The sequence below is a fragment of the Silurus meridionalis genome, chromosome 18 (assembly GCF_014805685.1).
Source record: "Silurus meridionalis isolate SWU-2019-XX chromosome 18, ASM1480568v1, whole genome shotgun sequence".
Taxonomy (NCBI): Eukaryota; Metazoa; Chordata; class Actinopteri; order Siluriformes; family Siluridae; genus Silurus; species Silurus meridionalis.
This window is the reverse complement of record NC_060901.1, coordinates 6,352,104-6,374,788: the sequence shown is the minus strand read 5'-3', so window position 1 is coordinate 6,374,788 and position 22,685 is coordinate 6,352,104. Positions and strand designations below refer to the sequence as shown.

The following is a 22,685-nucleotide window of genomic DNA, read 5'->3' as shown; positions in this document are numbered from 1 at the left end:
AAAAAAGTTGAATGAAGAAACCTCTTGTTAAGGATGTGAGTAAATATTCTCAGGTGTCAGGATTCATTCAAGTACTTATTTTTCATTTCCTGTAATGGACAACACTTAATGACAAAATATGAAAGTAAAGCATGAAATTCAATATGGTTTTAAATCATTTTCCAAACATTTTGGTATTTATATATAAGTATTTATATAAGTCTAGGTATATTGGCTTGAGATAAAATGCAGTTTTTAAGTTTTGTTCTTGGTTATTTATTCAAAACAGGCACAAAGGTTGTGTGTAAGACAATTTATTTTATCCTACATACATTTTTATAACTGAGTAAAAAAAGAAACATCACCCCGATCATATAACCACCCATGTAGATTGAATTTCTTGCTGTGTTGGTTCGATAAAGCCGTTATTGTATAGACCTTGTTACTTCAGTGCTTACAGGAATCCTGAAACCTTTCCTTTACTGAGAAAAGAACAGAAAACTCCTTGATTAAAACTTGCTCGCTATGGGAGCTGATGGGCAGCTGGTGAACTCTTTCGATAATATGCAGAACTTGAACTTTTGTAAACTGCATCAATGAATGAATTTTCAGTCAAGGCTCATGAATTCCTGTTTTGAATGATTGTTTTCTAGCTTTTTGTGTTGCGGCTCCCACGACAATGAGTTCCACATTGGCCTGTTCAGTTCCTGCTTTGCTTTTGGTCTCCGCCTTTTCCTCATAACTGCTAAGTTTCCATGATTTGTGTTATTTTGTTCATTGTTTCGCCAATTTCTTTGTCTATTTAAACCCTTTGGCTTTTCCAAAATCCCTTTTGTGTTTGCCTTGCACCTGTTCTTGTTGTTTATAAAAAACCATTGTCATTGTAGCCTGGAATTATTTATCTCTAACCCACATGTCTATGTCCATATCCAGCACAATTTGATGTTTGGCCTGCTTTAATACTGACCTGATTTAACCAATCAGTTAATTAGACAAAAAAAATTAATTTACCCAATTTCTATATCTTCCTTTATCTTCATCCACAAGGACTGGAACTGGGGATCGTTGCCAATGGTTTAAAAGAAAGGTACTTTTTACTTGTCACATGTACATTATAACACTGTGAAATTTTTTCTATGCATATCGAAGCAACGTTAGGAAACTGGGGTCAGAACGCATGGTCAGCCATGATACAGCACCCTGGAGCACAGAGGGTTAATTGCATTGCTCAAGGGCCACAAGAGTGTCAACCTGGCAATACCACGGCTTGAACCCCCAACCTTCCGACCAGTAACCCAGAGCCTTAAACACTACTCCTAATTCATGATGATAATTTGTGATCATGTAATAATTTGCTAACATGGTACAAACCCAAAGTGGGAGGACATAAACGGCAGAAACGTACGTGAGGGGCGTTGTAAAGGAACAAGTCTAAACAAAACCAGGTTTTGCCAGACTCTCTTTGACTGCTCTATTCACTGTGTAAATATCGATGAGTACTCTGAATAAAAATTATTCAGTGGTTTAATAAATTTGACAAAAACACATTTGTAATTTAACAAAAACAGCTACAGTTGTGTTCAAAATTATTCAACCCCCACTGAAATTGATTGTTTTGGTCGGTTTGACATTGAATATGATCATTCAGTCATCCTGCTTACAATTAAATCAGTTTTATTCAACCCCCAAGTGACATTCAATCTTAGTACTTAGTACAACATCCTTTTACAGTTATAACAGCTTTTAAACGTGAAGCATAGCTTGACACAAGTGTCTTGCAGCGATCTACGGGTATCTTCGCCCATTCATCATGGGCAAAAGCCTCCAGTTCAGTCACATTCTTAGGCTTGCGCACTGCAACTGCTTTCTTTAAGTCCCACCAGAGGTTCTCAATCGGATTTAAGTCTGATGACTGCGATGGCCACTTCAAAATGTTCCAGCCTTTAATCTGCAACCATGCTCTAGTGGACTTGGAGGTATGCTTGGGATCATTGTCCTGTTGAAAGGTCCAACGTCTTCCAAGCCTCAGGTTTGTGACGGACTGCATCACATTGTCATCAATATCTCCTGGTACTGAAGAGAATTCATGGTACCTTGCACACGCTGAAGCTTCCCAGTACCTGCAGAAGCAAAACAGCCCCAAAGCATGATTGACCCCCCGCCATGCTTCACAGTAGGCAAGGTGTTCTTTTCTTCATAGGCCTTGTTCTTCCTCCTCCAAACATAGCGTTGATCCATGGGCCCAAACAGTTCTAATTTTGTTTCATCAGTCCACAGAACACTATCCCAAAACTTCTGTGGTTTGTCCACATGACTTTTGGCATACTGCAGTCGACTCTTCTTATTCTTTGGGGACAGCAAGGGGGTGCGCCTGGGAGTTCTGGCATGGAGGCCTTCATTACGCAGGGTGCGCCGTATTGTCTGAGCAGAAACTTCAGTACCCACATCTGACAAATCTTTTCTCAGTTCCTCAGCAGTCACACGGGACTTTTCTCCACTCTACGCTTCAGGTAGCGCACAGCAGTCGAAGTCAGCATCTTCTTTCTGCCACGACCAGGTAGCGTTTCAACAGTGCCCTTTGCCTTGAATTTGCGAATGATGCTTCCTATGGTGTCTCTTGGTATGTTTAACATCTTTGCAATCTTCTTATAGCCATTGCCCTTCCTGTGAAGAGTAATCACCTGTTCTCTTGTCTTCCTGGACCATTCTCTTGACCTCACCATGTTTGTAACCACACCAGTAAATGTCTAGAAGGAGCTGAGTATCACAGTCATTTTAAAGCTGCCTAATTGGTGCTTATTAGGCTTTATTGCTGCTCCCTGATATCCACAGGTGTTTTCAATACCTGATTGAAAACACTTCATTGAACCTCTGTTCTTCAGAGTGGTAGTCTTTAAGGGGTTGAATAATTATGTCAATGAAGAATTCACAAAAGAAACATTTACTACTGTATTACAAAACTAATTGATGTCATTTTAGTTGCATATGGTTCTTTAAGAAGTCCTTGTAGGATTTCATTCTGAATACAATTACAAATGTACACTAAATTCCCTAAAACCATTTACAGCATTGGGGGTTGAATAATTTTGAACACAACTGTAATTACTTGTAATTACAATTACTTATAATAAAATAAATCATTTACTAACTACTTTAAGTCCTGTACTCAATGAAAGCATGTAAGTATGAGGCTAAAACACAAAGTATAAACTTTATTTACTTCGCTGGGTTAAATGTAATTTTTCTCTAACCTACAAAATATAACTATAGTTTACTCCAACTACATTGGATGTATGTTACTTTAAATTGGTTTGCACATTAAACTGGCTTAAATTAGGGTTTATTGAATTTTGGCTTTATAATCAAAAGTTATAATATTATGAAACATTATGAAAAATCAGGTGTTTCAGTAATTTTGGATCACCCTTTTGGTGTTTCTTAATTATGTCTATGTTTTGTGTGTGTGTGTGTGTGTGTGTAAAGTTTGTTAATAGTCACTGTGGGTTTTGCCAGTTCAGACTTTATGAACCTTGGCAGGGAATAAACAGTTGTCTATTCATTGGAACAAGAGCTGAGTTTGCAGAATGCTCCTTGAAAATGGTGAGTTGTTAGCTAACTGAGGTTGTTGGCCTGCTGGTTTTATCCTTTTAGCCTGGTGAGCAGGAATAACATTCATGAAACTTTTCAGGTAGGCCTGACCCCCATCACCATACAGAGAAAGCGCTGGTTAAAGTGGTAAATGACATATTAATGACCTTGCTGACGAACAGGTTTGTGTATTTTTGCTTGTGTTGCTTGACCCGAGTGCCGCTTTTGATGATATAGACTGGAAAATGTTGTTGGAGTCAAGGGAGTGTCTCTCTCTCTCTCTCTCTCTCTCTCTCTCTCTCTCTCTCTCTCTAGCTCAGGTATAAAATGTCTTTATCATCAAATGTTGATGTTAATGGCGACATCACTATGCATACTAAAGAAAAGTTTGTAGTTCCACAAAGATCTATTTTAGACTTTAAATATTCTTCCTCTATGCAAAATTATTAATAAATGTGATATTAGCCTTCATTCTATACCAGTAGACACATAGTAAAGCTTGATGATAAATGCTAGCTTAACAAAGTTAAGGAATGTTTAAAAGTCATTAAACACTGGATGTTCCTCGTCAATTTGGACAGGATTGAAGTATGATGTTGTATCAAAAAGTTTCGAGGCTAATGGTGCTATTCTGGCAACGTGTGTTACCACGTCCGCAATTTCATCATGGACAGCAAGTTAGAACAAAGAGCAAATGTAAAATTCTACATAAAACTGGGCAAATCTGCCTCAGAGACGTTTGACATGCGTCGGTGCTGCAATGAGCCGTTCGAGGTGTTTCAAGTGGCACGCAAGCTTCAAGAGCGGAATAACGTCACCAGAAGATGACACGAAATCAGGAAGATCTTCAATGTGCTCAACCCCCAAAAATGTCGAAACCATTCGGCAACTTGTGCATGATGATTGTCGGAGAACAATCCACATGATCTCACTTCTGCACCCACCCTCCTTGCCAAATTTGGAAGATGCAGCTCAAAGGTCGCCATTTTGACACCATTGTGGAAATCCAGGAATCGCAGAAGGTGCTTGACCTACTTCGCAAAAAAAACTTCCAGGACACATTCCACAAGTGGTGGGAACGCTGGGAGCTTTGTATTGCTGTGCAAGGGGACTATTTTGAAGGTGATAGTGTGTAAACTTAGATAAATAAAGTACTTTCTTGTAAAAAGAGCTAGTCTCGAAGATTTTTGATACCACCTCGTACTTCTATCAACTTTCTGATTGTGTAGTACATCATGTGCAGCTGTAGAAGACTCCTGTATGACTATTGTCTCTCATGTAAATAATCTTACTAGATTAACCTTTGTTTTTAGAAATGTTGTTAAGTTAAGACATATAATTCTGTTACAACATTCAAAAAAGCTAGATAGCGCATATAAAGATGATTAGATGTGGTATACATAAGTTGGAGTGGAAGATCTTAAGTAGCCAGAGCTCTGGTACTCAGTGCTGATAGTAAATATACTATATGGAAAACACCTCCTGATATTTTCAGCCATATGTGGTTCTTCACCAAACTGTTACCACAAAATGGATACACACAGTTGTACTATAGGATGTCAATGGACATGGGAGCATGACATTGCAAACCTGCTCCAGGAAGGTAATGCTCCTGTGCAGAAAGTCAGCATCATGAAGATATACTTTGCATGGGTTGGAGTGGAAGATCTCCTGCTCTAGAGTTCTGTCCTTAACCCTGTTAAACACCTTTGTGATGAATGTGAGCACGGACTGCACCCCAGGCCTCCTCACCTCACCTACATCAGTACCTGGCTTTACTAACACCCTTGTGGCTGAATGAGCACAAATCTCCACTTGCACACACCAAAATATAGTGGAACATCTTCCCAAAAGAGTGGAGGTTACTATAACAGCAAATAATGGCAAAGTTATGATCACTATCATAACATTGTACATTTGTAATATATGTCTTTTGTCTTTTTTTTGTTTTTCTTAATTGTTCTTAATTTATGTCAAGACTGCTTGGATGATTCAGGAGTCAGAATTTGATTGTATTAGGTAACAGACTGTTTCCTCTACATATAACAAGAAACTCTTGACGTCTTTTGAATCTTCAGAAAATGTAAATGTGGAATGGGATGTTCACAAAGCACATACAAATCCTATTGGCAGGTGTCCACAAACTTTTGTCCAAATAGTGTATATATAAATCAAGAATTCAAATGTGTTGTGGCAAAATATCTATTATTGATGTGCCAAGAATCAACAACCTTTGATAACCTTTTTCTTATAAAAGCATGTAACCTGGTAACCTGGATTCTCTAATAGTTAGACTTATGATGAAAATCAGATAAACTAAGGATTATTTGTTACGTATGCGATGATTATAAAAGGAAGGTAGTTTACCATCACTCCATTCAGCATTACTGGGTTTTTTTCTCCTTTCAAGGAACTGATGTTGTGTTTGAAAAGACCCACAGAGTTCCTTTGTAATGTTGTTTTGTAATGACTTATACCCCACATCCGTTAACGTTAGCTATTTCCTCATTTTTGTTTATCACTTATCACTTTAACACAAGCCTAAACCTGAATCCTTGCTGTATGGGTGTTAATTCTGGGTGTTATAACAATCCTTTTTTAGTTAATTTTCCATAAACAAAACTCAGTAAAAACCAGATCTACCTCATGACAAGCCGAATAAAACAGGATTCGGATTGTTCTGCTTTTTACCTGTTTGATATGGGATTTTGCAAGGTGCTCTGAAAAAAAAAAAAAAACTACCCTGATAGTTATGGAACACTGACCATCTGTTACACTCATCATGCCCACTGAGATCATGCCTGAATGCTTAAGGCCCCCCAGACACTGAATACGATGATCCATTTATGAAATGTGGTGTGTCATAGTGCATGTCTCATGTGTGAAATACTGGATCTGGGTTTTTTTCTTATAAAGCATTTAACCTGGTAACCTGGATTTTATGTTACCGTTTAGTCAAAAGCAGACAAATTTAGACATTCTTGAATGATGCAATCACAGCTTCACATTACTCATCAGCTGATCAGAGAGACAGTGTCAGGTGACTCAGGAACTTGGCAGGGTCAGTTTACAAATGTTACGTTGTGTTTGAACAGCAATACTGTACACATTGCAGATGAAGGACGCTAACACTTTCACAATGTTTTGTAAACAGTGGATCAAATCTTTTTTATAAAATAAAGCAGAACAAATTAGCAGGTTTCTATTATAACTGTTAAGTGTTATACACCATATATTAAAAACCCCATTCCACATTTAGTCCCTATTTGCTGTTTTAATGACCTCACCTCCACTCTTCTGGGAAGAGGTTCCTCTTGATTTTGGAGTGTACTTCTGGAGACTTGTGCTCAAGTGTTTAAGTAAAGTCAGGTACTGATGTAGGTGAGGTGAGGAGGCCTGGGATACAGTCAGCTTTCCAATTTGTCCCAAAGGTTTACAATAGGGTTGAGGTCAGAGCTCTATAGTACGCTACACAAGACCTTTCCCTCCAACTCATGTAAACCATATCTTCATAAAGCTCTCTTCAACACAGAATTTGGTTGTCGTAAAATGTACCCTTTACCACATCTAAAGACATCCTATACAGTTATGCACCTCCAGTTTGATACTTTCCAGTAATATTCGTTTACTACCTGGACACAGGATTCATTTTCATTACGCATTTTGAATTATGTGTCTGAGAATTTTGTGTCTTCTGAACAATGAACAAACTTTAACCTGATGAGACAACGTTTTTGCGGCTTATTGACTCAAACTTGCTCACATTCAGTAAGCACTTTATCCTTCTCAGAGTTGCGTTGCATCTAAAGCGTATCCTAGGAACACTAGGAGTGAGGCAGGCATACATCCTAGATGAGACATCAGTTCATCACAGCGTTGAATAAATGAGATAAATGTAAGTCGCTCTGGATAAGTGCCCCCTGCCAGATACAGTAAATGTAAATACAGTTAGCACAATTAGTGGTTAAGATGTTAGACTTCTGATCATAAGGTTGCGAGTTCAAATTCACAGCACCACCAAGTTGCCATTGATGGGCCCTTAAGCATGGCCCTTAACCCTTAACCGCTCAGATGTATAAATGAGATTACTCAAAGTCGCTCTGTATAAAAGCGTCTGTCAAATTCCATAAATGTAAATGAATAAAAAAGCTACAATTCTCACCATTCACAGTTACTACTCTCATTACACAGTCAGATAAACAGAAATAAAACTCTCCAGCATTATTATATATGAGTTTTGTTATTAATTAATGTGTTATGAAAGCTACGAATGAACGACTGTTATGAAATGGCTGATTCTGATTGAATGTATGATTTTAATGGTATTTGAGGAAAACGTTGTTTCATCTCACTGTGTACTTTATCAAACTTATATGGTTGAAATGGAAATTACCAGACCACTTGGTTATTAAACAATTTAACACATGCAGAGGTTATTTTATATTACCTTATCTGACTACATAGGAATTCCCTGTCATTAGGATGTCAAACATTTGTGTTCCCCTGCACATTATCACTGCACCACTCAGGCAAATATTAGCTGTAGGTCCATAAGCAAGGCAGTACACCCCCTGTTCCTCCTCCCCCTAATGTGTATTTTTTTCCATGTTGGCAGTGGAAAGTCGTGTGATCGTGTGACTCTGCTGCTAGTCACTCATTAATCCTGCCCAAACCGGCTGAGACGTCACGTCCCTCCTGCTATATACACACATGGATGTAAGTGGTTTGCTTTCCAGCTCACTGACTTACAAACGTAAACATTTTCTATGTTTGATGGTGAACCTTTTCCTGGGTTTAAAAACAGACATCACCAGTGTGATTTTAGAATCAGACTTTCAAGTTTATTGTCCTGGACTGAAAAAAGGCATGGACTAATACAACATGATTACAACTAACACAACTAAATGACCAAGTATGGAAGACATTACACAATGGCCTGAGACAGAAAGTGACATAAGAAAGTGATTGTCCATTTGTTTATAGAAGCAAATTGCACATGGGTATAATATTTCATGACAAAGACAGCCAAAGTAACACATAACACACCTAGACACAATTAGATGCCATGGCATAAAGAGCATTATACAAAAATCCCTGAGACAGAAAGAGATATTATAATGTAGTGATTGTCCAGTTAGTAAGACGGAGAAGAGACGGATGGAGGGTAAAAAATGTATAATAAAAATAACCAGTGGTGGACAGTAATGAAGTAAATGTAATTCAATACTGCACTTAAGTAGCTTTCTTGCGTATCTGTACTTTACTGAAGTATTTCTATTAGGAGTTTTACTTTAATTTCACTACATTTCAAAGTCGAATATTTGATTACATTTTGCAAAATCAGTCCTTAGAGTCTTCATAAACTGAGTCGAAGTTTACCTTTACTGAAGTCATTATTACTGAGTGTATCTCTAGTTGAAGTAAATGGTTTGTGTACTTCGTCCACCACCGAAAATAACATTGCATGAGTACAGGGGTGTAAAATATTTCAGCACTTTGTTACTGTACTTATGTAGTTTTTAGCTACTTTCTAGCTTTACTGAGTATCAGATATATAGGAACTTTTACTCTACACTCAGCTACATTTATGATTCAATATATGTACTTTTTACTCCTATATTTTAATTGACAGTTACTAATTACATTTTGCAATCAGTCAGTCAGCTCTAAATATTTGTTTTTACTTGATCTAAAATTATTTATTGTAATTTTATTTGTCTATTGATTATACATTTTTGAAAAATTGCTTTACTGCTTTTTTTTTTAACTTTATTTTTGTATGGTTAAGAAGTTGTTGTGTTGGTTAATGCAGTGGTGAGGTGTACAATTTCATTTGTATTTTAGGAAATAAAACCTCATAAATCAGCTGGTTTTGGTTTTTCACTAACATGCGTCTTGGTTTTGAGGAATATTGTATCTTTGAGCTTACGTTTAATATGTCATATAAGTCTTTTACTTAAGTCATATTGGAATTGGTAACTTTTAACTTGTAATGGAGTAAGTTCTGCAGTAAGGTATTGATACTTTTACTCAAGCATGATTTTCAGATACTCTTTACACCTCTGAGTATGATTAGTATGATATTGCACAAATTATAGGGGAGAGAGAAAGTTTAGTGTGTAGTACAGTTTGGGGTCATGGGAGACTGTTTAGAATCCTTGTGTTTTTTATGTTGGGTAATTAGTTGTGACCAAGCATTTTGTAAGTGTTTTCTCAGCTGCATTTCTAGTATAGGTGCGTTCAAATGTCCTCTAACGAGGATACCAGTGAGTCTCTTCCTGTGGTGTCTTCAAAGGCTGGAGACAGATTTTAAAGGTTTATGTACATTCCTCAATGGAAAGCATTGTGAGCTTCTATAAAGTCGTTAATTTTGTGGTGAATTGTTGGGATTCTATGGTGTGTACGGTGGGTTTAGAAAGTCTTCAGGCTTCTTCAGTATTTGCACATTTCGTTGTGTTATAGTAGGTTATTTTTTGGCATTAATCTACACAAGATAATCTATAATGAGGAATTTTAGCTAATTTTTAAAAAGCAAAAACTGGGAAAAAAATTTATCCTAAAAATGTTGCTGGGCTTGATTGGAGTACACCTGTGGCAAATCAACTGCATTAATCAAGGCTACGTCATAGTGAATTGGAAAATGTCCAGATCAAGACCATTCCAAACTCAGTAACTGGTCAAAAAGCACCTTGGTACGAAGCACATAATGAATCCAGTTACCACCCTATCAGGGCTTCTTTGCAAAGATCTCAGAAATACTCCAGTATTTCTTTATTATTCTGCAATGCTTTAATGGAAGTTTGTAAAAGAAAGGACACTGTTAGATGAAGGACATATTATAAAATGTTTGAATGACTCTGAAAGCATGAGTAAAAATCATTCTATAGTTTGATAAGAAAAAATCTTAACATTTTATGCTGAACTCCATGTGTAATGTCTGGAAAAAACTGCTGCTATTATACTTGCCAGAGTAAAGCATGATGGTGGTAGCATCAACATATGTGGGTGCTTCTCATTTAGATACATTTATTTAAGTAATTTCCAAACCCACAATAGAGTTTAGTGCTTCTTTCATACTACGATGACTACTACTACTACTACTACTACTACTAATAATAATAATAATCATTTTAATAATGTGAAATATTGACTTTAGAATGGAATTATGTTTTCCATCATTATATAAGAATTACAAATAATTGGAAGCATAATCTCTCTGCTTTCTCTCACTCTCTATCCTAGTAGAGAATTGTTTATGATCATACATTTAAATTTTCATTTAAATTTTCATCTTTCATTTGACCACCATAAATAATAAACAGTACATTTTTTTTTAAACTTCACAAACACTAGACACTGCATTTCTGAAACACCTTTAAGCTTTTTCACTCTGTAGGAGTAGAAGGGGTGATTTGACAACATGCCCACCTTATTTAGACTTTAAGACTTGTTATTACGGTCCTATATATATAGTAACTGTTCATTAATTACATTTTATTTCAAGTGATTTTTAAGTAATTAAGTTTTATTTCCATTACAGGATATACAGGTCAACAATATCTGTCTTTATTGTGTTAAAAGTGCTTTAGTTTAAATCTTTGATAATGGAACTAGCTGAAGTAGAATTTGCTGAAGAAACAGACAAATATTATATATACATATATATATATATATATATTTATTTATTTATTTATTTATTTATTTTTATTTTTAATTTTTAATTTTTTAGGATGTCACTTGTTTGCTTATATTACATATTCTTTTGTCAATACATTTTGCCAAATATTATTAAGATTTTTAAGAAAAAATAGGACATTTTAGTTTTTCTGCTTCTGTAAGTGAAAATTTAAAAATAATTGTAATGCTGAACATTACTATTCTTAAGGGTGTCAATAATCCTCCTTTGACTTTCTAAGGAACTGTTCTGCAAGTACTAAATGAAAACGGAGACAGCGAACTTGATCATACTACAGTGAAATGCTTTATTATTTGCACAAAATGAACATCATAAAGTATAAAACACTGTAACTACACGAAGGCTTTTTCTTCAAAGACTTCCTATGCGAAAGATAAATAACTATTTCACATACAAATGCATAAATACATGACTTAAATAGCAGAACTAATAATAATAATAATAATAATAATAATAATAATAATATTCACAAAGTGTACACATACATAAGAGTGACGTTTTTCACCAAGTTCATACACACTTAACACAATGATGCACTTAACACATATCAAGTTTCATTCAGTTACATCAGGTTTAAGGTTCAAGTTAATGACATGAAAACAGATTTCTGCTATAAAGTGCTTCGTGTTATTTTTATTTATTTTTTCGCTTTAAATACTTAAAAACTGACCTCATCGCAATACAGTGAGACAAGCGTGTTTAGAGTGTGGCCGTGGCCTGAACCTAACAGAAATCAACCGATAACCTTTTTCATAGTCCTGCAAGATTCCGGGCAAAGGTCCCTAAAATACGCTAGTATGACAGGCACGTTGTTTTTCAGACGCACACGAGTGGAATGATCGACGTCAGGCGGTGACACAGCAAATATGCCTAAACCTCCACATCACTACAAGTCTTACAGCTAGTTGTCAATGTTAAATAAATATACACAACAAACACCACCAAAAAGTGAATAACAAAAACAATGGACAGAACTCTCACAGCCTGGCTTCTTCGTTAAAAAAGCTACAGATTCACCAAGTTCTCAGCATTTTTGAAAGCATGTTTAATGATCAGTGAGAACAGGAGGAAGATCGATTACAGCAAGAGTGAGCAGAGTTCATGTGCCTTTAAAACACATTCAGGATTCAAAAACGTACAGAATTATCATATAGCCCTTCCAACTTAAATATACACTTAAATATTACAGGCAGATTGGTGTTTTTTAAAAAAAGAGAGAGAGAAAGCAGCAAATTACAGTGTGATTCAAATGAAGAGAATTTAAATAAACGTCAAGTATCGTCAGGTTTTAAGTAAATCGGCGGCTTTTAGGAATGATCGCAGAATGAATTTCTCTGTAAAAATGGTTCGACGTAAGCACTTTACATTACCGAAAGAGCGGATATACGTGGTAATGAGTCGACCTGACAGGAGAGGAATAGTTCGTATACGTTGAAAGAAAAAACGTTGTCTAGACGGGTTGGATTTACTCAGCAGGTTCCTTGACTTGCACACATTTGGCTTTTGAGATTACTTTGGTTATTTTAACATGGTGCTTTTTTTAACGTGGCTTTAAACAACAGGCCATTTTCAGGTCTGGTCTGTTTATTCCTGTAAGGCACAGACAGAGTAATTGGGTGGTTTTGAGAGACAATCGTTATGTGCAATAAAAAAAGGACCTATAACAAGCGTTTCGAGCGTTTCTGGCACTTTTACTGAGTGTCATTGCAGATCTGGCACTCTCGCCTCACATTTTGCTGGAACTGTAGTCTTATAAATAGTGCAACGATAGAAATGCTCATTTTCTTCATTTTAAGATGCCTCAAACTTTTTTTGGTCCATATAGTGTATATGGCTGGCTGTGCATGGTTTTGCCTTTTTCATTCATTATATTGTGTTCAAATGAGCAATTCAATCCAAGAATGATGTCAATTTTCACTTTGAATTACATTATGACATCAGCAAAGCTCGCTAGTCTGATCGGTGTCTTCACACCGTGTTTCAATCACTTGTTAGGAAACGCTGTGGGATAAAGCCCTCGTTTGTTTATGAACATAATTCCAGCAGGGTTCTAGTAGGAACAAACCAAAGGGATTACAACTTGCTCGTTAAATAATCTGCCTTAATATTTCATTGTGTTAAAAACAAGACCACAGCAGCCGCAGTCAAGTGCCCATGATTTATGCAGAAAAATAGAATAACGGTAAGGTAGAATCATTTGTATGTTTTTCAAATAAAATATATCTGAGGTTCGAAAGAGAGCAAAAAGACGTGTGAGGTTCATTGCGTGGTGGGTCTTCAAGTTAAAGTTCTCTACTCGCTGGAATTTGTCCTAAGCTGAAACAGGGACACTCATTGCTCTTAGTATTTGAGAGAAGGAATGAAAAAAAAAATGGGCGCCACATCAATCTGACAGAAATCCCATCACGCTCTTGAATCAGGTCCATATCTGAAGTCAACAACATTCATTGAAATCCTCGTGGATAGTAAAGAGGTCACTCATTGACAAAATCCAAAAAATCCATAGTTTCACTTTTTACGCAGAAGGGATTACAATGGAAAAGTCTCTAAAAAACTTTGGACATCCAAGTCAAATTCAAGGAAAGTCCTTGTTTTTTTTTGTGAAAAGAAGCCAAAGTAAAAGGTGTTTTAGCGATGTATATCAGTAACGTCTGATTCTTTCTTCTCAAAAAAGGCACTTACATTTTCAGCAAAGCACAAGTGGAAAGAAAAAAGAAAAAAAAATTTCATTAATCTAAGACTATTTGCAAAAAAAAAAAAAGAGAGAGATCATTTGCAAGTTGTAGTGTTGCGGTTTCTGTTTGAGCCGTAGCCCTTCTGTAGATCATCCATAACTGTGTGGGCTGTGTGGGTTTATAGGAGCCGAGTCTTCGCGTCCAGTCTGGCCGACCAGCTGGTAGAGGCGATGGCTGAGTTTCTGTACCTGGCACGTTCCCAGGACGCACCCGACACGCATCAGCTGGCCTTGTTGGTGATGTTGACCTCGGGCATAGGCACTGCGCCGACCTCTGGGGGTTCTTGGGGTTGACTCGAGTCCTTGCTTCACGTTCTTTTCAGTTGGGTTAAGAGTGCTCTTTGACTCCTGAGATGTTGGAGGTGTTTGTTTATAAAGTAAGGCTCTCCATAAAGATGTTTTGTCCAAAGGGACATTGGTGGGATCATCAGAGGATGACTCAGCATCTCGGGAAACAGCGCTTCTTTCTCTCAGCTGATGTAAGAATGCTTTCAAGTCCAACCTGCAGAGCAAAGAAACAGGAAAGTTTTGAGTTTCCTGCTTGACAGTAAGTGTTATATAAGGAAATATAATTATTGCTATAGTTCCAAGAAGGAAGCAAATATTTGGAAAGTAATATTTAAATAACAGTTTCGAAAAAGTCAAAGTTCACCACATTATGTAAAGTAAGATACTGTGTGCAAATAATGATTACCTGATAGTGTCCATCATTACGCATTATAATAGCTACTAAGTACGCTATGGAGAATGAACTATCTGCTTAGGATTGCTATGGTTCGCCTGGACTGATAGTACAGTAAACACTTACATTTATACCACCATCTGCTCACATCCATTGCATAATGTGTGCACATTAGGTTTTGCTCTTGAAACACACACACAGTTTCTGCTTTCTGATCCTGACCATATTAACCACATTACCAAACATGACCAATAGGTAATTATTTATCGCATAACCATAACCAGTTGGGAAAAATGACCAAACTTGAGAAATGATGTTCATTCAAACTTAAATAAAAAGTTTGTTTCATGTTCTTAGTATTATTATTTCCAAAGCCAATAATCAACTAATCAGCATTACGCGCAAGACATGGACATCCTGAGAACCAGATCGCACAGGCTTTATATAATTACAGAGCTCATGTGGCTCTGCTTAGTTCCTCTTTCAGCTTGATCCAAAGTGTCTCTTGGCTTTAAGTCAAGAAGCTTAAAAACGAATCCCCTCATCAACCTTGTCCTTCTCTACTCCTTCACCTGAATCATCTTTAACACTCAATGAGGTTTGATGAAACCCTGAAAGTCTTCAATGAGAATACTAAGGACTGTAGGCTCTTCCATTAAAAAATGAGGAATGGTATTAGGGTTTTTTTAAACTCATAACCTGGGTTAGAATGAGTGTTTCTTGTCAAGGACTAGCACTTGCCAGCTAATTCTCTTTGGCATCCAGAATCTTGTTGTCTGCCAAAGAAGAGTATGTTGTAAATTCTGCTGATTGTTTTAATTTGATGTGAAAAAAAAAACCTTAAATAAGAAGTGCTTTGCCTACTGCCTGGTCCTTAGCCCTGTTTGTTGGAATAACTTTAACAGCAACTACAACACAGCTTCGGGCTTCTAATTAGCATTTTCCTGCTACATAAAATATTCTCGGTTGCCAGTTGCGTGACTTCAAGTTCTGGTAGATTTTAGTATAATGAACGCATTAGGCAAAGAAAATTACCACTTACAACCAGCTAGGACTTTTGCAAGTCTGTGAAACACTATACCTGCTACACGTCATGTTTCATGTACAAGATTCGAAACACTTTTTATTCTTCCTGACATCCTATCTTAGTTCATTTCTATTGAGCCACAATTGGTGGCTACATGGTTTATTGTTGCTGATAGCAAATCAGCTTACATCCAACCTGGTACTGGCTAGTTGAGCAGGAAAGCTTGTGCTTGTGGATGCAATGACTGATGAAAATAACGAACCCGAACAGGTCTAATTAAGGGTATCAAGGCAGTAATTAACGGCCTTAATCTTTAAAAGATTGACCGTTTACATCCACTAGACCAATGATCTTGAGCTTATGGAGCACCCAAGGTGATAGTGGTTATTTTTTTAACAAGGGCTAGCTATGAATAAGCATATTGAGGCTAGAGTTAAGCTAGCAAAGATCTTACTCAAGGCGACAAAACGATTTCTGGAAACAAGGAACTAAAATCTACCTATTATAAATGATCGTATAATTGCTCAATTTCTTGAATCTTGCTTGATTACTGTGTGGAAATCCACTTTTGGGTTTCAAACCAAACACTGGGGCAATTTACAGCACTTGAGCTAATATTTACTTTGTGGTCTTTTAAAGAAGATATGAACAGTTCTCAACCGGCTAATGGCCTTCTCCAGTTACACATCGACGCTTTCTGTACTTAAATATCAACTCCTCTACTACCAAATGACAGTTTTGGGGAATTTCACCTCAGAATAACTTGAATCCAACGTAAGGTTAATAAGATGTCAGAACAACCTGGCAGCAAACCACGATATAATGAAGTCAACTGAGGTTCAAGGTTGTACTTTGAAGTTTATACTTTCTTCCTAGGTATATGTGCACTCTGAGAAAACTAATGCTAAACATTACTTTTCTTTGCTTTACTTTGTGTCGGTTCCTGCAACTATTTAACCTCTAGTACATATAGATACCTAGAAAAGTTCATAAAGCATGAAGACCCCATCATCGAAAGGTCATGTTTAGCACTAATAATGAAACGCAAAGGGGTTTTTATTTTGCTTTAGAACATGATCCATTTTTGGACTTCAGCTTGTCCACCTCGCTGGAAACATCCATTAACTTGGCTAGATTTGGACACCTTTTAGAGTGGCTGAAAGAAGTAACGGAAACATGAATAATTTTTTCCTTCCTACGGCTTAAGATTCATAATTCAAGGGGCCTGCATGTGTTACCTGGTTCCCCGAGGAGTACCAAGACTTTAGAGAGCCAGCCTAATCCATCTAAATATAGCAAGTCACTTACTTCCCCCAGTACAGTATCCTTATTGTTTGAATGAAGGCAGAAATAAATTGGTGAAAGGTGAATTGTTGCAAATCGAGAGACAGGATTGTGGAACTTTAAAGGATTATAGTGCAAACTTAATGGTATAGAAGTTTTTATAATAAAGTTAGACACTCCCAATGCTTACTTAAAATCATTGTAATTTCTTTATTAGTCACGCCACCACAGCAGGGCCTTAAAATTTATCAGTCAAAAGCAAAAGATTGCATCGCCTTAGGACTCAACGGAGCTTACGCGAGACATTTACTATGTTAGGTTTCGCGAAAGTTTAGTCATTAGCGAAAGTAACAAAATAGTCAAATAGTGCGTTTTATGCTAAAGCTTTTAAAAATACGTTTTACGCTCAGGCGGTTTCTAACTTCTGTTTTATATACTGTGCACAACTTTCGGAGCCTTAAACAGATGTTTATTGTTCTGTTAATTGTTCAGTTGTTGTGTTTTACATTGTAAAATGGGGAGACATTGGGAAACGATACAAACTCTTGCATTTAGATATAGTTGAAATTAGTAATAAGACATAATTGTGCAAAATAGTGACAGATAGTGAACATACGTTGGCCAAGAATCAATTTACAAGCATCGTCATATAAATGTGAAAAAATAAGATTTAGCTTGACAATACAGATAAGCATGAATGCATGTTTATGAGCGAGAAAATGAAGACTAAAATGGAATGATAGCATTAACAAGAGTTTTTGAGCTAGATGAAGACCTGTCCTCTGGGAGAGAGCAGAGACTGCGGAATGTAAATCTTAGCCACTAATCCACAGTGGAATTCTGCCCAGCTACATGTCTGTATGCTCATCTGAGCTCTGGGCTACCGGATAAATGTCCAGACACCAGAGTAATGAGTTTAAAACCAGATTTGGACTGTATAACAGAATCTATGTTCTGTTTTCCGTCCAGTCTTTACACACTAGCAATGAACTGAGTGCGTCGATTAGCAAAGCATTCATGCTATCTAATCCTACGGAACAAACACTAAAAAAAATTACTGTGTACAATGTCCTGCCACAAGATAAACAATATCCTTGACCCCTCGTATAAAAATAGTAAATAAATATTGATTTTGGAAACCTTCTGACATTTATTTAAATACTAAATTTGAAGAAACACTCTTTTTCTGTTCACATAGCACTCATATGCAGGAGGCATATCGTGTTTGTCCACGCGTCAGTCAACAGCCGGCAACGAGGTCAGTGGCCTGAATCCTGAATCCTGAGCTTCAGACAAAGCAGACTGGCTTTTTATCATGAAAAAAAAGGCTATACATGCTGCTGTTAATGAAACGCTTCCCAGCTGGGCTTCTAAAATTTACTTTCAATTTGCTGCTTGTTTTCAGCTTCCAAATACTACACTGCCAACAAAACTGCAAGTCAGACAAGAGTTTCCAGATGGTGTCATTTTTAGACGATGTGAAAATATTTTCTCTGATTATATCGCTTGCTCATAACAGTGAACGTAACTAAATGACATAATGGGATTTTGCAGAAAACAATACAGAGATATGTATATGTTGGTTACATATGTCGTGTATAACAGTATTATATTATAACAGTATTATTACAGGATTATCAATTAAATCTTGGCTGAAATCTGAATGAGTGTAATATTACGTGTGACTGATGCATTATAGATCCTCTGTTTTAGAATGCGATTAATGAGAAACTTTCTTCATTGATCTTGATTTTTCTGTTAATTTACATTTGCATTGTGCATATTCACTTTTACTTATATATATATATATATATATATATATATATATATATATATATATATATATATATATATATATAAGTATATTATTGTCACTAGCACATGTATAGCTATAGCTATATAGCCATGTGGGTGTAGCTACCATATTTGTAGCTATACAGCAATCGTACGGCGGCCGCCTACTGGTGACTTTCATAAAAGCATCGTAGCAGGGTACACACTCTGGGATGTTAATAAAAACATCATTTGAAGACGACGGGTGCTACGCAGTGTTATGCATCAAATTAAATCAATGCAAAAAAAATTACTTTTGAGAACACCAGTTAGAGGAGAATTCTTGGAAATGCTGCCCACCTCACTTTCACCACAAGAACAGAACATTCAGTCTCTCAGTACCAGTGCTTGATGTTTGCTAAATCAAGCCACTGAAGCATATAGTTTTCAATCTGATCTGTTCTTTTTCTATCCATCACACAACACAGAACACAAGTTTTTCTGCTTCACTGTCCACCTGTTCCAGGAAAAAAACATCACTGCTTGACTCTACAGTACTGTGGTTGAATGGCATACATTTTATTTCAATATAAATATGATTGATTTTAAAAAATCTAACTTTCCAGAGGCTGTACACATGGTGCATTCTTGTGTTGTCATTGCAGCTCAGAGAAGCTGACTCTTCCCTCAAACGTGGAATAACACGGTACTTCTGATAGAAGGACCAAGAGCCAGTAATTGTATAGTGCTTCTTCTTAGTACATACTGTATAATACCCTGATTATGGCACTCAGAATGGAAAAGAAACAAATGCTGACTCATTCACAGTTCACTGCAAGAAGACGACCCGCAAACAATGTTCAAGGATCGTGTCGTTTGCTCAGGGTGGCTTCAAATTGCCCTGAAATAACAGTGAGAGGATCCAAGCACATGCCCAAAATAGCCCACAGCCAGAAGAGGGCACACTGACACTGCACTGCCAATTTCTTTCAGGAGATCACCGATTTGGTCAAAAGTCACTTCGTCATCGTTTGCACGAAATACTATACACAGTTCGGTATGAAGGTTTGTAAAAAATGTTTAAGTCTATACAAAAAAGTATTTTGTACAATTTATAATTGAAATGAAGTAGTATCTTGGAGCAGAGGAAAAACTTAAAAGGAACGGAGCCAAGGATCTGATGTGAAGAAGGAACATTGTGACGTGTCTGTTTGAGTTAAAACAGACATATCGTGAAGAATGGGTAAATAAATGCCAAACAGTTGGGGAGAGATTTAACAGACAGACTTTTAGAACAAAAAAAATATTGTACTAAGAAAGACTATTCCTTTGGTATATTTAATATTTGTATTTTACCTGCAAAAGGTATCTATCAGCTGTAATTTTCTTATAGGTAAAAGACATACTAAAAGTTACAAATGGGCACAACTGAGTGGTAAAAAGGGGGGTCCTTTGAGTACCCTTGTTGTAAGAAAGAACAATTGAAGGGTATTAGAACTAAAAGGATTTAGAGGATGTACAGGATACAAAAGAGGTTTTTGTTGAGGCTGGTAAATTATATTTTTGGATTTTTATACTCAGTTCTACCTTCTGTAGCCTGTATAATAACTTGTGCATCACTAATGAGGAAACATGAATTGTGTCAAAATTTGCCTTGGCTTCATCCAAAAATGTTGGACTTGGTAAAACAAGCAAATGCCAAAACGGCTCTGTGCACCTGAGTAAATGAGACACAAAAAAACAGTCCACACTGATGATATGACTGTGATATTATGTGATATGCCCAGGGATATTTGAGCATTTTATAATTTTTTTTCCTTTCAAATCATTTTTCGGCCTTGAACAAGTCGAGCTGACGCAAGCGATTATCAACATCCAGGCTCCTCGTCTATCTGGAACTGCTCGTGAGAAGGTATACATCTCAATCCTTTCAGCAGAGCAGCTGGGTTGTTTTATTACATGGGATAAGAAGAAGAAAAGGAAAAGGGAAGCGGGGGAGGGGATAACCCTAATAATGCATTGTAATATCTGGTTCTTTCTCAGGGGTGAATTTAAATCATTCATTTTACTCCCAAATCACATATAACACTCTCAGAAAAACTGTACCACTGTTTATTGGGTTGGTTCTCTTAGGCAGACACCTTTGGTACCTTTAGCGTAAGTTTTTTTTTCACCTAAAAAGTTGCATTTAAGGCTGAAAAAAGTTATTAGGCATATTATACCTTTGCACTACACATTTTTCCACCTGATAATGTACAGCTTTACATCTAATTATGTATATAAACATATACATTAGTGCACTATATCCATATGAAAGATACATATTTGAAGAAGATATGGTGAAAATGTGGATTTTTTAATTTTTTTTAATCTGGGCTCCTTTTTTCTTTTCTTCTTTTTTTTTTTCTTTTATTGCATATGTCACGTGTTGGACAAGGGCACTTATTAGTGTCAATGCGTCATTATGCGCACTTCTCTATAGGCAGTAAGTCAATTAAAAGTTTCTTGGCGCGTGAAGTGCGCGCGTTCCCGGCGGCACGTCTGCCTCTCTCTGTGACCTTGCTCATTCAGCCGCTATCTGTGCGCTCACACACACACACACACACACACACACACTACAACCGGGCGACTTGTATGGAAACGCTCTTCTTTTCTTGGATTTTGCCCAGCAAGTTTAGACACGTTGCGCGCGCGACCAAAAAAAACCCTCAAGAAACTAGCATAATTAAACACAGATAATGACTTATCTCTTTCCAAATGACCCAGAAAAAAGCAAACAATAATGCATTTTGTCTTGTTTTGGGAAACCTTTTTGATGAACATATTAATTGGTTGAACATTTGCCAGTCACTCAATTATAATAAAAAAAGTATTAGTATATTAAGTCTTATTGAATTGTGCGCATTTTTTGGTAAAGATGGAACTGTGCTTTTGCGTCTTTCCCCACTTTATTTCTGCACTAGATATGCATTGATTGAGGAGCCAAGCTTTTGAGAAGTAGAAGAGGCGCAAATGGAAATGATCTTACCTGTTTCTCACGGGGAGCGCGTGAAGCTGGAGGCACAGGAGGCTGATGCAATACACGCTGAGAAGTGGGAGAAATGAGCGCATCGTGGACCGAGCTGTTTCACACCCACGCTCAAGAAGCACAGCAACACCTGGACTAACTTGGAACAGGGACTGCCGAGATGTTCCTAAAATAAAGACCCGGCTTAAATGGCTCTGAGAGAGAGAGAGAGAGAGAGAGAGAGGGAGAGAGGGGGAGTGAGAGAGAGAGGGAGTGAATAAGGGAGGTGGGGTGAATGGAAGGAGATCACTTTTTCCCATCCAAAACTTTTTTCCCAAAACAGTTTATATGATTTATATCATGCATTAGAAATTATGTAGATCTTTTTGATTGCTAAAAGGTCTAAAACACACACGCGCACACACGCGCACACATACACTGTTGCATCTATATTTCTTATTTAAAATGTAATAATAATATAATGTTGTTTATAAAACAGCAAAATATGTTCAATATATTATACATTATGCATAAAACATTATATGCAATTAAGACATTATTAATAAATATAATAAAGGTATATATATATATATATATATATATATATATATATATATATATATATATATATATATATATATATATATATACACCTTTAAGTGCCTTATACAACTTTTACAATCAATATTATAATAAATGCAGGTTATAGTGATATTGAAGAATAATTGAAAACACTCACCTTTGTGTAAAGTCAGATTCTCTTAATGCTCTTCGCAAGACTATGACTGCTGTGTAGAGATTTCCCCTCTGCCCCACAGTCTGAGGGAAGCCTGAACTCTTCTGAAGTGACGCTGCAGTCGGCGTGTTTAAATAGAGAGTGGGCGTGGCTTCACACACGCGTGCCAGTTCAAAGGT

The 22,685-nt window shown here is 36.7% G+C and overlaps 1 protein-coding gene across 1 annotated transcript; it reads right to left on the bottom strand.

Annotated features, from left to right (window-relative positions):
* Window positions 1–11,525: 11,525 nt before the first annotated feature.
* adm2a (adrenomedullin 2a) lies at window positions 11,526–22,612 on the bottom strand. Its single transcript, XM_046874416.1, has 3 exons — window positions 22,510–22,612; window positions 21,792–21,985; window positions 11,526–14,499 (listed from the first exon to the last, which is right to left on the bottom strand). Exons 2-3 carry the CDS (start codon window positions 21,872–21,874, stop codon window positions 14,088–14,090), a joined length of 495 nt encoding a protein of 164 aa, XP_046730372.1. The 5' UTR covers window positions 21,875–21,985; window positions 22,510–22,612; the 3' UTR covers window positions 11,526–14,087.
* Window positions 22,613–22,685: the final 73 nt, after the last annotated feature.

Excerpts from the sequence above, each read along its gene's own strand:
- adm2a (XM_046874416.1), bottom strand. The coding sequence starts at position 21,874 with ATGCGCTCATTTCTCCCACTTCTCAGCGTGTATTGCATCAGCCTCCTG. Across the intron at positions 14,500-21,791 it reads GCGCTCCCCGTGAGAAACAG|GTTGGACTTGAAAGCATTCT; the intron begins GTAAGATCATTT and ends TTTGCTCTGCAG.